A 13,168-nucleotide genomic window follows, 5' to 3' on the forward strand; every position below is an offset into this window, starting at 1 on the left:
CCCATATTCTGTTAGTTTGCCAGAGCTGCCCTAACAAAGTACAACAAACTAGGTGGCTTGAAACAATAGAAATTCACTGCCTTGCAGTTCTGCAGGCCAAAAGTCTCTGATCAAGGTGTGAGCAGGGATGGTTCCTACTGGGGCTGTGAAAGAGACTCTATTCCAGGCCTCCCCAGCTCCGGGTGGTTTTCTGGCCACCTTTGGCATTCCTGGGCTTCTAGATGCATCACCTCAATCTCTGCCTTCATGTCCACATGGCAGTCTCCCCGTGTGTGTGTCTGTGTCCAAATTTCCCCTTTTTATAAGGATACATTCATATTGGATCAGGGCCCACCCTACTTCAGTATGACATCATCTTAACTTATCACATTGGCAATGACCCTAGTTCCAAATAATGGTCCTTCGGAGGCACCGGGGGTTAGGACTTTGTATTCGTTTGTGGGACTGCTATAACAAAGTACTGCAGACCCAGGGGCTTAAACAATAGAAATGCATTTCTCCCAGTTCTGGAAGCTGGAAGTTCACGACCAAGGGGTCCGCAGGGCTGGTTTCTTCCGAGGCTTCTCTCCTTGGCTTGCAGAGGAACGTCTCCTCACCTGGCCTTTCCTCCGGGCGTGGCTATGTCCATATCTTCCCTTCTCGTAAGGACTCCAGGCAGATGGGATTACAGCCCACCCACAAGACCTCATTTTAACTTAATTACACTACTTCTTTAAAGGCCCTTTCTCCAAATGCAGTCACATCCTGAGGTACAGGGGTATGGATGTTGGAGAAACACAATTCAGGTCATAAGACTTCAACATATCTTTTGGGGGGAAACAGTTCAACTCATAACACATACTGTGAAGCAGTTTTACCTCTTGCTGCAAACATTTCCTCAGCTCCTATTCTGTGCTGGGCCCATGCTAGAGGCCGGGGGAGCCGTAGCATCACCCTTCCAGGAGCCCCGTCTGCAATGGGTGACAGACCAGTCATGACTGTAGCTCATGTGACAGCTGCCAAACTAGAGGCCCAAGGGTGAGGGGCTGGGAGAGCTGAGAGGGGCCACACTCGCTCTGTGGGGAAGCGAGGCAGGAAAACGTAACTGGACAAGGCTGACTGGGAGGTGGCCAGACCAGCAGGAGGGTGGGGTGTTTCAGGCAGGGGGGCCACACTTGCAGACACTCAAAAGCACCAGGGAGCCTGGCACATTCCGGAAACTGCAGCTGCTTCCTCTGAACCTTCTGGGCATCTGTGAGGCCCTCCCGTCCTGGATCCCCAGCACTGCGACCCAGTTCTGTGATGTGTGTCTCTGAGTGCTCCTGCAGGCAGGGCTGAGAGCTCCCGTCCCTCCCCTTGCTCCGTTTCCATGTTCTGGGAGGAAAGAATGAATGGAAGTTGTGAGGAACTGGGCTCACATGTTCAGCAGTCGGCATCGACTCAACAGTCCCGTGCCAGGTGCCTCACTTGCCTTGCATTTTTTTTTGCAGCGTAAATCCACCTTTTATTGCCTCCAAAAAAGATCTTTTCTACAGCTTTACCCAGGTATAACTGACATTTAATGAAGCAGTACAATTTGATGAGTTTGACATGTCTACACCTGTGAAACCGCCCCCTGAAGCCCTGTGCCCCTCTGTCACCCGTCTCTCCTGCCCCTGCTCACCCTCCCTCTGTAGGCAGACTCTGATCTGCCTGTCACTGTGATGAGTGTGCATTTTCTAGAAACTTATCCGAATGGAATCATTCATCACACACTCTTCTCCCATCTAGTATAAGGAGGTGACGTGGAACTTTCTGAGAAACGGTCAAACTGTTTTCCAAGGGGGCTACGCTGTTTTCCGTTCCCGCCAGAGAGGAGCAGGGAGGTGGGGCGGGGAGGGCAGCTGCCCTCCCGGCCAGCACTGATTGTCTGTCACTGTAGCTGTGGGCGTGTGGTGGCATCTCACCGTGGCTTTCATTTGCATTTCCTGGTGGCGAATGACTCCGAGGTTTGGTTCTCACGGCCCGCCCGTGAGGTAGGAGGTGTTGGCCCGGTTTCCCAGGGAGGAGGCTCAGGAGCAGAGCCATGGGGTGAGCTGCCCGAGGCCAACCCGCCCCTGAATGGGAGAACCGAAGTTGTCCCTGTTGCTCACCTTCTTCTTTCCTGAGCTGGCAGATCCCCTGTGACCCCACTAACTCTGAGCCCCACCGGGTGTCCAGTCAGGGCGAAGGGATCAGCTGAGGGAGGAAGAGGGAGGCGCCGGCTTCCCCGTCCCAGGCTCTCTGTCTTCAAAAGCAATAAAGGCGCCCAGCCCTCAACTCGGAGCCTGGCCAGGGGCCCCTTCTTTTCTATCAGCCTCAATTCACTAGACGCCCATAACATGCTCCTCTTCTCTTCTATCAGCAGGAGCAGAGTCCCCCAGCGAAGTATCCCCGCTCCCCACAGAGCCCCTCCAGCCCGGCTCCCTCATCCCTGGAGAGGATCCGAATCTCCTCGGAACTCACCCTCCCGTGGCTGCCTCTGCTGTGGGGACTCCCGAGGCTGTGGACAAGTGGCTGGAGGCATCCCCCTCGGAGGGGCGTGTGGCAGGAGCGCCTCTGGGGCGGGGCAGCCACCTGGGGAAGAAAAGGGAGGGCCACGGGGCCCTTGGGTGCCTGTCCCGCCCCACACACGGGGCCAGCTTTCCTCTTAGCACACAGGGCTGTGTCCCTGCACGGATTAACCAGACCCCAGAGCAGGGGAGTTGATGGATCTGAGATAAGCTTGTGCCCCCCCACCCCAAGTCATGGAGTCAAATCTAACTTACGGGGTTTCTCAGCCAAAATGCCCTTTGCCACCAGGACTGTCCCAACAAAGGCCTTTCCCTCTTCCTTTGGCTACTCTTTCTCTTGGTCTTGGTCCTTATCGCACTCCTCAGCAGCACAGGCAGGCTGTGTGTGTGTGTGTGTGTGTCCGCACTTGCACACGTGGTGTGCCAGCAGCTGCGGAGTCATTTGGGCCTGAGTTCTGCAACTGAATCCTGTTCCCCTGCGAGGCTTTGTCCCGTTAATGAACTCTCTGAGATTCATTTCACTTCTCTGCATAAGGGGCATGACACAGCCTGGAAGTTGGGCGTGATGAGTCAGTTAAAGGGGAAGTGTCATGTCAAGAGCCTCTGCCTGAGCCTGCACCAAGCAGGAACCTCCACAGGTTTTCTCCCCACTTGTGCCCCTCACTTTTGCCCTGGCCTGTGTCCTGAGCCCAGGGAGGGAAAGGAAGGTCTGTGGGTCGGTTCCAGGCAGGGGTAGAGCCCTGAGCTGATGAGGGTTCTGAGCCTGCGGTCCACCCCGACAATGGAGAACCTGCAATGCTGGGCCAGGAGCCTGAACTTCAGGCTGCCAAAAGTAGAGTAACTCAGCAGGGGCGAGTTCCCAGGGCCCGTGTCCCCTTCCTTCTCCTCACCTCCAATAGCAAAGGGAGGGGTCAGCGGCTGCCTGCCTGCGATAAATCCGAGAAGGAGCCCGGCCAGCTTCCAGATGTAGAAAACGGCCGACTTGCTCTCGGAGTTTTGTAGCTGCTTTGACTAAAAGTATCACCCCCACCACACCCCAGTGCAGAGAAGTGAACCAGCGCTGAGTCACAAAGCACAGCCCCAAGCCCGCCCTGGGCCACAGCCCGCCCACCGCACCCCCAGCTTCCTGAGGTTGGGTCGTGGGAGCGGAGACCTGAGAGATGAGGAGGTGCATTGAGGTCTGGGAGGAGCATGCTAAGCCCATGGGATGGCAAGAGCAAAGTCCCCCAGCAAGGGACAAGAGAGTGGCCAGGGCAGCTGTGCCCGAGACTGAGCCTGGAGGGTGATGGGCAGCAGGGACTGTCTGGAGCCTTGCTGGCCAGGGATGAGTTCAGTTCTCACTGGAAAGCCACCGGAAGGTTTTAGGCTGGGGAAGGGCAGGATCTCCTGATTTAGAAAGGCACTGCTGGCCGGGCGCCGTGGCTCATGCCTGTAATCTCAGCACTTTGGGAGGCCAAGGCGGGCAGATCACGAGGTCAGGAGTTCGAGACCAGCCTGACCAACATGGTGAAACCCCATCTCCACTAAAAATACAAAAAATATTAGCTGGGTGTGGTGGCACGTGCCTGTAATCCCAGCTACTCAAGAGGCTGAGGCAGGAGAATCACTTGAACACAGGAGGCGGAGGTTGCAGTGAGCCAAGATCACACCACTGCACTCCAGCCTGGGTGACAGAGCAAGACTCCATCTCAGAAAAAAAAAAAAGAAGAAAGAAAGAAAGGCACTGCTGGCTGCGTGGTGGAAACCAGTCTGCTGGAGGGCAAGAGTGGAAGAGGCCATTGCAGTCACTCAGCCCAGAGGAGATGTGGGTCTGGCCGGTCCACCGCAGTGGAGGCAGGAGGAGCGTAGGGTGCAGGGTTCATATTCTGGCTGCAGAGCAGGGTTTCTTGGGGTGCTGCTACTGACATTTTGGACTGGAAGACACTTCACTGTGGGGTCTGGCCTGTGCACTGTAGGGTGTTTAGAAGCATCCCTGGCCCCAATCCACTAGAAACCCATAGCCCCATCCACCCCCAATTATGACAATAAAACATGTCTCCAGACATTGCCAAATGTCCCCTGGGGGCCACGGCCCCTCTGGGCTGAGAACCACTGCTGCAGAGCCTGCAGAACTTAGGGCTAGATTGTGCGTGGATTTGGAGCGAAAGAGAAAACAAGCACCACCAGGGGTTTCTCATCTCAGCAATTAAGTGGGGCAGTTACTGAGTTCAGGAAGCCTTGAGCCAACGGCTGCTGTCAGGTTGAACACTGGAAATCAACATTGGAAACTGGAGTCTGGAGCTCAGGGATGATCTGGGTTGAAAGGAGAGATGGGAATGTTGCTGGGGTGCGGCTTTCCAGGGACAGAGTGTGGACAGAGATGAGCCAAAGAGACAGCTCCAATGTCACAGCCTCAGAAAGAGCGGACACCAGGCCAGTGGGCCTCACAGGAGCCAGGGGAGACACTTGCAGGAGCAGGAACGGGAGCGGTCTGCTGGGTCAAATGCCGGGAAGTCTGAGTAGCATGCAGACAGTGAGCTGGGTGAGAGGAAGGAGGGAAAAGCTAAGCTCCTTCCCAGCTGCAGGCTTCCTACCTGCAGCAAGCTCAAGACGGCAGAGGCAAGAAGCCTTCATTTTAACTCAAATTCAGGACGGGACATTTAACCTTCCTGCAGTGAGACAGTTTTTATTAACTAAGAGCAACCAGAAAAGTTATAGGATTGCCTGACTTTGCAGCAGTGGCCAGGGAAGAAGTGATTCCACTGACTAAACCGGGACAGAGGAAGGAGTTGCTTTGTGATTTGATCCTAAAAGTGCTGCTAATTCAACGGCCACATTTGGTCTGAAGGCACAAGGCCAGGGTTGAGAGAGCTGCTGATTGGGGACCTGTGATGGCCTGGAGCCCAGCCCAGCTTGTCAGCTGTAGGTGGGACTTCCCAGACCCATCCAACCCAAAGCTCCACCACAGAGAGGAGACAGCCATGAACTTGAGTACAGGTAAAACAAAGCAGAATTAGTGAGTGCTGCCATCAACCTACATGCTGAACACTGGGAAGAATAGAGGAGGAAGCCACGAGTCTGACAGGGGTGAGGAAGGGTGGAAACCAAGGAGGGCTCCTCTGAGGAGGTGACACTTAAACTGGGTCTTGAAGGGAGAATTTCAACAAGCAGAGAAAGGAAATCATTTTTCATGAGTTTTTAGGGTACTCCCTCCAGTAACTCCCCTCTCTCCCAACTCAAATGGACTATTGTGAAGTGGCCAGAACAAAGCTAGGCCCTTTCTTATCTAGATTTTTCCATTTCACATGCAAAAGAGAAAAAAAAATCACCTCTGATTTTTCTCCTTGGGATGTTTCATTCTAAAAAACTAATTCATTCAACATTTATTTATTAAGCACCAACTACATACCAGGCACGATTAGCATTCTGTGTTTTAACTCACTTATCCTCCATAGTCCATGGAGGTGTGTACCAGTACTATTCCCATTTTACAGATGAAGCAACTGATGGACAGAGAGATTAAGTAACTTGCCCAAAGTCTCACAGCAAGTACCCGGCAGAGCTGGGATTTGGGCCCAACTCTAATAGTTGGGCTCCAGAGTCTGAGAGCTGCACCATTACTCTCCATGGCCCTTTCTTTCATGGAAAACTCAGGGCGATTGGCCATTTGCAAAGGAGGAAGAAAATGCACCTGCCGCTCCTTTGATCATCTTCCAGGAAGAGGTGCAATACTTCCCCAGGTCTGAGGCCGTTCATTCCACGCCTCAGCAACTGGCTTCATGGCTACAGTTTGTGGTCAAATCATCTGCTCCCACCACTTCTGGGGCTAAACTGGGAAAAGCAAAAGCCAATGTAGCAGGCCTGGGGCAAGGGCTGATCTCTCCTGGAGACCAGGAGACAGCTTGGAGAGCTTGGGCTGCAGACAGGTATCTATCACAGGCCAGTGGGGCTTCCCTTGCAGAACCTATGGGAACCTGCAGGACGAATTAGCTAAAACTCCCCATGGCCACTCCAATGCTAAAAGCCATATAGCTGGTCCTCTCATGACTTCTCTCTTGTCCACATGTCCCGCTGGGTCCTCCCAGCCACCCGTGCCCTGCCACGCCATCAGGCGTCCAGCCCTGCCACGCCATCAGGCGTCCAGCCCTGCCATGCCATCAGGCGTCCAGCCCTGCCATGCCATCAGGCGTCCAGCCCTGCCATGCCATCAGGCGTCCAGCTCTGCCATGCCATCAGGCGTCCAGCTCTGCCATGCCATCAGGCGTCCAGCTCCTGCTGACCTTCCTGTCTCCCCTCCATCACCTTATTTCAGGTCCTCGGCATTTCTCACCCAAGCAGTTGCAATAACTTCCTAACCACTTGCCCAGTCTCCAGGCCTGCCACTCCCTAAACCATCTTCCAACTCCCAATTCATTTCTTAAAGTGAAGCTTTATTGTATGGCTTCCCCTCTGAAGAACCTTTGGTGGCTCCCCAATATCCTACTGAAATAAGTAGAAACTGCTCAACTTGGCAATCAAGCTTGCGTTCATCCATCCCAGGCCACCAGCCTCCTCTCTTACTGATTCCCTCCATCTCCTTTGATCTGCCCTTACCCATCCCCTTGCTGCTCCCACCCCCCACGATCAGCCCCACAGCTTTCTCTCCACCTCTCCATGTCTGAATCTGTTATGATCCAGCTCAAGAAAGACTTCTTGGACTACCCTAGATGAAAGCAATCATATGCTTTGAATTTCTGAGGCTCCTTTCATCAGGTATATATTGCCTTGTTTGATTCTCCAGACACCAATGAGTTGCCTAAGGCCACCCTGGTGTTCTTCTCCCTGCCCTGCATAGGCTGGGCACAGAGGCAGTGAGAACAGCATGACACGGGCTTTGGGACCACCAAGTTCTAGCTCTGTCATTTGCAAACATCTTTACCTGGAGTAAGTCTTGAAATATCTCCTGTAACATTTCCTCTTAAGTAGGAATAGAAAACTACTTCCCAGGCTCTATGAGAATTAAATGGGGGCGATGCATGTAAATGCTCAACAAATGACTAGGACGAGAAGGGAACACCCGAGGGAGATAACCTCCCCTCTGTTCTTTCACATTTGCATCTATAGTTTCACAGGTTTTTTTTCCTCCTAGTAAAATTAGATCCTGACACATATTCAAGGAACCCTCTGCAGCTGTTTCTCCAAGAACAAGAGAGCCTGGGGATGCCCCATCTTCAGCCCATCAAGCCCCAAGTGCTTAGCCACTTGCTCAGCCCAGACATGAGGGATGCCATAAAGAAAAGCAAACAATAACACACCCGTGACAAAGCCATTTACTAAATTAATAGGGGCAGAGAGCATACAACCCTGAAAGAGCGATTAAACCTTGCATTTGCTCCAAGCCTATTCCTTTTCCACATCTGCATTTGCCAGGTCATCTCTTCCTGACAGTCTTATCCTTTTTGTGCCATGGACACCTTTGGTAGTTTGGTGACTGCCAATAATGAACCAAATAAAATAATACATAGAATTACTGTCTTAATCTGTATTCTGTTGCTACAACAGAATATCACAGACTGGGTAATTTATTTTTTTAAAGAAAGGTTATTTAGCTCACCGTTCTTGAGGATGGGAAGTCCAAGACCATGGCACCAGCCCTTGGCGAGGGCCTTTGTGCTGCATGATGATGCATCCCAGCAAAGGACATGGTGACAGAGCAAGAGCAAGAGCAAGATAGCCAGACAGAGCTCCATTTTATAACAAAATCACTCCTTGATAATGAACCTACTCCTGTGATAGTGACATTGATCCATTCATAAAGGCAAAGCCCTCGTGAATCCATTAATCCATTCAAGAGGGCAAAGGGATTAGGTTTCTAAAGCCCTAACTTCTGGGGGACACATTCAAAACATAGCAATTATGAAATAAACCAGCTACTATGTGTTGAAAGACAGTGGCTCATGCCCTTAATCCTAGCATTTTGGGAACCTGAGGCGGGAGGATCACTTAAGCCCAAGAATTCAAGGTTGCGATGAGCTGTGATCACACTGCACTCCAGCTGGCAACAATGTGAGACCCTGTCTCCGTACATACATACATACATACATATATACATACACACATACATAAAATATATTTCTGAAAAACTGAGGAGTCTGTGAGAATTGAAATTAAGTAGGCAGGGTTTATCCTCAAGCCTGATGTGACTTCTGTCTGAGTTGTAGAATAAGGGGCCACGTTTAAAACTAAGTAAGAACTAACAGGCAGCTTCATAAACATTTCAGACTCTCGTGATGCTTGAAGTGAAGTGAATTGACTCTATGGGGGTAGGGGAGGGGTCTGTGAAGATGCTGTGACCATCAGCCATATCTTCACCAGGGCTGGGGGCATGAGCAGCCTTGGCCAAGTCGGGGGGCATCCCAGTGCCAGGCCCTGGGATAGAGATTCAAACCCACTGTGACACCTTTCACTCCAACAGACCTGCTGCGTGCTATGCTGTGCAGGGCCAGCTTCATGGCCGTGTGACCTGCAGAGTTGCACAGAGCCCCGCACTTCCAAGGCTCCTGTAATTGGTTTAATGTCATCATATTAAAAATTTTTTTTTTTATTTTTTGAGATGGGGTCTTGCTGTCGCCCAGGCTGGAGTGCAGTGGTGCAATCATGGCTCACTGCAGCCTCCACCTCCCCAGCTCAAGTAACACTCCCTCCTCAGCCTCCCAAGTAGCTGGGACTACAGGTGCATGCGAACACACCCAGCTAATTTTTAAATTTTTTGTAGAAATGGAGTCTCACTCACTACATTGCCCAGGCTGGTCTCAAACTTCTGGACTCAAGTGATCCTCCCACCTTGGCCTCCCAAAGCACTGAGATTACAGGCATGAGCCACTGAGCCCTGCCAAAATTCCTAATAATTTTTGAACAAGAGGCCACACATTTCATTTGGCACTGGGCCTCCCAAACTATGTAGCCTGGTCCTGATGCCATGACAGGAGGTTTGCCTTGTGGGTCACAGGAGGAACACTCTGCCTTCCGGAACCCCTGAGACCGGGGGGGCAGGTTAACATGAGGACGGGTCCTTTGGATAACTGGCTGAGCCTCCCCAGGTGGGAGTTCCACACCAAGGACTTAGGACTAGGCCTAGGACCAAAATGGTAATTAGTACGAGAGCTGTGCTTATTATTCATTTGCGTTTGTTTGTTTGGAAAGCTCATGGTAAAGGCAACAGTAGGGCGATGTCTACATCAAAGAGGAGGAAGGTAATGGCCACCAGGAAAAACTTTATAGAAAAGGGGGGTTGCCTGGATTATCTGGCACTGCCCCAGGAAAAGCCTGGGAGCAGATGGCTCTCCCACCCCCGCTCAGAGTAGACGACAACTCCTCGGGCTGCCCAGACGGAAGGAAATCTCACTTAAGAGTGGCCAGGCCTCTCTGCTTGGATTCTATGCTTTGTAGCCATGGGAGCCAGGCTCCAGGGCGGTGCCCAGTGATCCCATTGCCTGGTCCTCACAGCCTGCTCCTGGAGTGTGGACTCAACTCAGTAAATACAGCCACAGTGATGGGATGTCGCTTCTGAGGTTAGGTTATAAAGGACACAGCAGCTTCTGTTTTGGTGGCACTGTCACTTGCTCACTCCCAAATCACTTACTCTGGGGAGTCAACTGCCCTGGAGACACCTAAGTGGAAACTGGAGGTGGCTGGGCGTCCTTGGGGGCCCTAGCCAACAGCCATCCTGGAACTGAGGACACCAGCCAGCAGCCATGGGACTTCCCCATCTTAGAAATGGATCCTCTGGCCTTCTGGGATTTCAATGATGCAGATCTAGCCAACGACCTGACTGCAGCCTCCCAGGAGAGTCTGAGCCAGAGGTACCCAGCTAAGCTGGGCTTCCGACCCTCAGAAATTGTGTAAGATCATAAAGCTGTTGTAAGCTGCTAGGTTTTGGGGTACTCACTATGGATCCATAGGTAATGCATCAGCCTCCAATTTCTCACTGCCCCACCCCCACCCCCCGTGGTCCTGAGCACCTAGAAGAAGAGCCGGGTCGTGATCCACGTGGTCACTCCAGCATGGCCAAGCACAGGCAAGCATCTGCAGAGACTTCTGGAAGGAATTGCAGAGAAGCATCTTCGAAGGATGCTAGAGGCCTCCAGGTGAAGATAGAACCAGAGGATAGGATTTGCTTCAGTAATGGTGATTGGGATCATTGTTTTCTTCTTCAGGTGCTCTGGCCAGGGAAAAGATGAATTTCACACCAATTATATCCACTTATCAGCTTAATTCTCTCCAAGTAAATATTATGAAGTTTTAATATGATCCTGTGGCCCCTGTTCAAGAATTTCGGCTCATGCCTGTAATCTCAACACTTTGGAAGGCCAAGGTGGCAGGATCACTTGAACGAGACCCTGTCACTATCAAAAATTTTTAAATTAGGTGGGTGTGATGGTGTGCACCTATAGTCCCAGCTACTCTGGAGGCTGAGGTGGGAGGACTGCTTGAGCCCAGGAGGTCGAGGCTTATCTAATATTTACAAAGCACCTACTAAGTACCATGCACCTAATCCTTATAAAAGCCCTGGGAGGTGGAATTGCCAATCTCATTTTTGGATGAAGAAACTGAAATCAGAGGTCAAGGAAGTTGCCAGGGTTGCAGAGCTAGTGAGTGGTGCAAAAGGAATGCACACCCAATGTGCCCTGATTCCCAGTTCTAGGCCTTTCCATGGCACTGTGCTGCTTCCCACAGTGGGTGTGGGGAGGGAAGGGGATGGCAGTAACAGGGGGAGGCACCACTTCTCTAAGGTGGTGGGAAGGGAGAGACGTTTCTGGATTCATGAGGACACCTGTTGGCTTTCTCCTTGGACCCTTTCCCCTCCTGCTGCAAAATAAAGACAGGACACTCACAGGGGACCAAGAGTCAGGGCAGCCACCAGTGCCAATGGTGCTGCCTGCAGAAGGGGCTGAGCTGGGCTAAAGGCCCCCCTGAGGTGGCCTGGGGAGTGATCTTGAAGATAACAGTAGGCAGAAGGGGGGGATGGGGAAGACTGTGGTGGGGAAAAGACAGACCTTTGTTCTCAGGCACTCTAGGAGGGATAACAGGACTGTGGGGTGCAGTGACAGGAAGGCAGCGTCGCAGGCAGGGTCACAGGCAGCGTAGCCATCGGCTTAAAGGCAGGGTCGCAGGCAGTGTAGCTGTCGGCTTTCCGAAAATCAGAGCTGCCTGCAGACAGGCTCCCCTGGAGGCGGGAGCTCCTGTGGCAGGCGTGGACTCCAGCTTGCACAGCCTCCTGCCGGGATTGCGGAGAGGTCACCCTCCAGTGGGACAGGCTTCCAACATTCTTCAGACACTTTCTCAACATTTTATGAAACCATTTTATTACAAAGCCTCACACGATCATGATTAGGCTTTTAGTATCCGTAATAGAGAAAATGTGCAAGAATGAAAAGCCACTATAAATTTCATATTGCCTTTCCAAGGATATATTTTATTGAATATGACAGCATCTGCAGATATGTTTAAAATGGTCATAAGTACAGGGCAAGGCTTGGACTGGGGCCAATCCTCCATCGGACAGAGAATCACGGGGCAAAGGGCCTGGTGGTAAACACGTCCCCCACTAGACCAGTAGCCGGGTGGCTCAGGGCTGCATCTCTGCTGAGTCCCTGAGCAGATCCAGACCGGCTTCAGTTCCTGTCCCGGTGCCAGAGGACCCCTCCTACAGCAGCCTGCCCCAGGAGGAGAGTTCTTCCTGCAGTAAGTTCATGGTTCCCAGGCAGCCCCCAACAAAGCCAGGTCCCTGCAGATGACCCCTCTCAGCCTGCCCACCCAGAAAGGGAGCCCACAGCCCCTGGACTGGCCACCCCCACCATCGTCCGACCTGCTGAGGGATGTGATGAGAACAACTGTTTTACACTGAGGCCTTGTCACATACCAGGCTCCTTGTCAATCCCTTTGCATGCAGTAGCTGATTTACACCGCCATTACCTGGGTAGGATTATTCACCTCATTTTACTGACGTGGAAACTGAGGCACAAAGAGGTGACGTTACCTACCCAAGGGAATATAACTAATACATAGCAAAGCTAAGGTTTTTACTCAGACACAGATAACTCTGGAGCCTGTGCTGTTCATCTCCAGGCAGGAATAAACTAAGAACTTTGGGGCGTTTTATGCTGCAAGTATTGAAAAGCATAAAACTCCCCAACCCAACGGAGATTCGCTGTGGCTGCTGTGAGGAAGAACCACAGACTGAATGGCTTAGAACAGCACAAACGTGTCCCCTCACACACTGGAGGCTAGAAATCTGACATACGAATGTCAACAGGGCCGTGATCCTGCTGAAGGCTCCAGGGGAGGACCCTTCCTGACTTTTGTAACTTCTGGTGTCATCAGCAGCCGCTGGCATTCCCTGGTTTGCAGGTGCCTCACTTCAGTCTCTGCCTCTCTGTGTGGCTCTCTCCCTGGGTGTGGTGTCTCTGTCTCTTCTCTTCATATGACATCAATCTTTTTTGGAGTTAGGGCCTGCCCTACTCCAGTATGACTCCATCTTAACTAATCACATCTGCAATAACCCTATTTCCAAATAAGGTCACATTCTGAGGTTCTGGGAAGAACATGAATTTTGAGGGGAGACTATGCAATCCAGTGCACCCAATAATATCATTCAAGATAAAAACAGCCATCAACTTTATAAGAAGTGTGAGAAAAGT

General features: G+C 51.8%; 1 protein-coding gene across 1 annotated transcript; it reads right to left on the reverse strand.

The window, feature by feature from the left end:
- Positions 1-414: 414 nt before the first annotated feature.
- On the reverse strand, positions 415-12,864 carry LOC134737833 (uncharacterized). Its single transcript, XM_063649030.1, has 5 exons — positions 12,772-12,864; positions 11,605-11,745; positions 3,401-3,521; positions 2,464-2,574; positions 415-1,353 (listed from the first exon to the last, which is right to left on the reverse strand). The coding sequence occupies exons 1-5, from the start codon at positions 12,862-12,864 to the stop codon at positions 1,136-1,138; spliced, it is 684 nt and encodes a 227-aa protein (XP_063505100.1). The 3' UTR covers positions 415-1,135.
- Positions 12,865-13,168: the final 304 nt, after the last annotated feature.

The sequence above is a fragment of the Pongo pygmaeus genome, chromosome 12 (assembly GCF_028885625.2).
Source record: "Pongo pygmaeus isolate AG05252 chromosome 12, NHGRI_mPonPyg2-v2.0_pri, whole genome shotgun sequence".
Lineage (NCBI taxonomy): Eukaryota > Metazoa > Chordata > Mammalia > Primates > Hominidae > Pongo > Pongo pygmaeus.

What these genes read in the sequence shown, in the direction of transcription:
- LOC134737833 (XM_063649030.1), bottom strand. Translation starts at nt 12,864, where the DNA reads ATGCCAGCGGCTGCTGATGACACCAGAAGTTACAAAAGTCAGGAAGGG. An exon ending in AGCCGATGGCTACGCTGCCT is followed by an intron (nt 3,522 to 11,604) that starts GTGACCCTGCCT and finishes TGATACTTTTAG; the next exon opens with TCAAAGCAGCTACAAAACTC. An exon ending in CCCTCCCTTTGCTATTGGAG is followed by an intron (nt 2,575 to 3,400) that starts GTGAGGAGAAGG and finishes TTTCTTCCCCAG; the next exon opens with GTGGCTGCCCCGCCCCAGAG.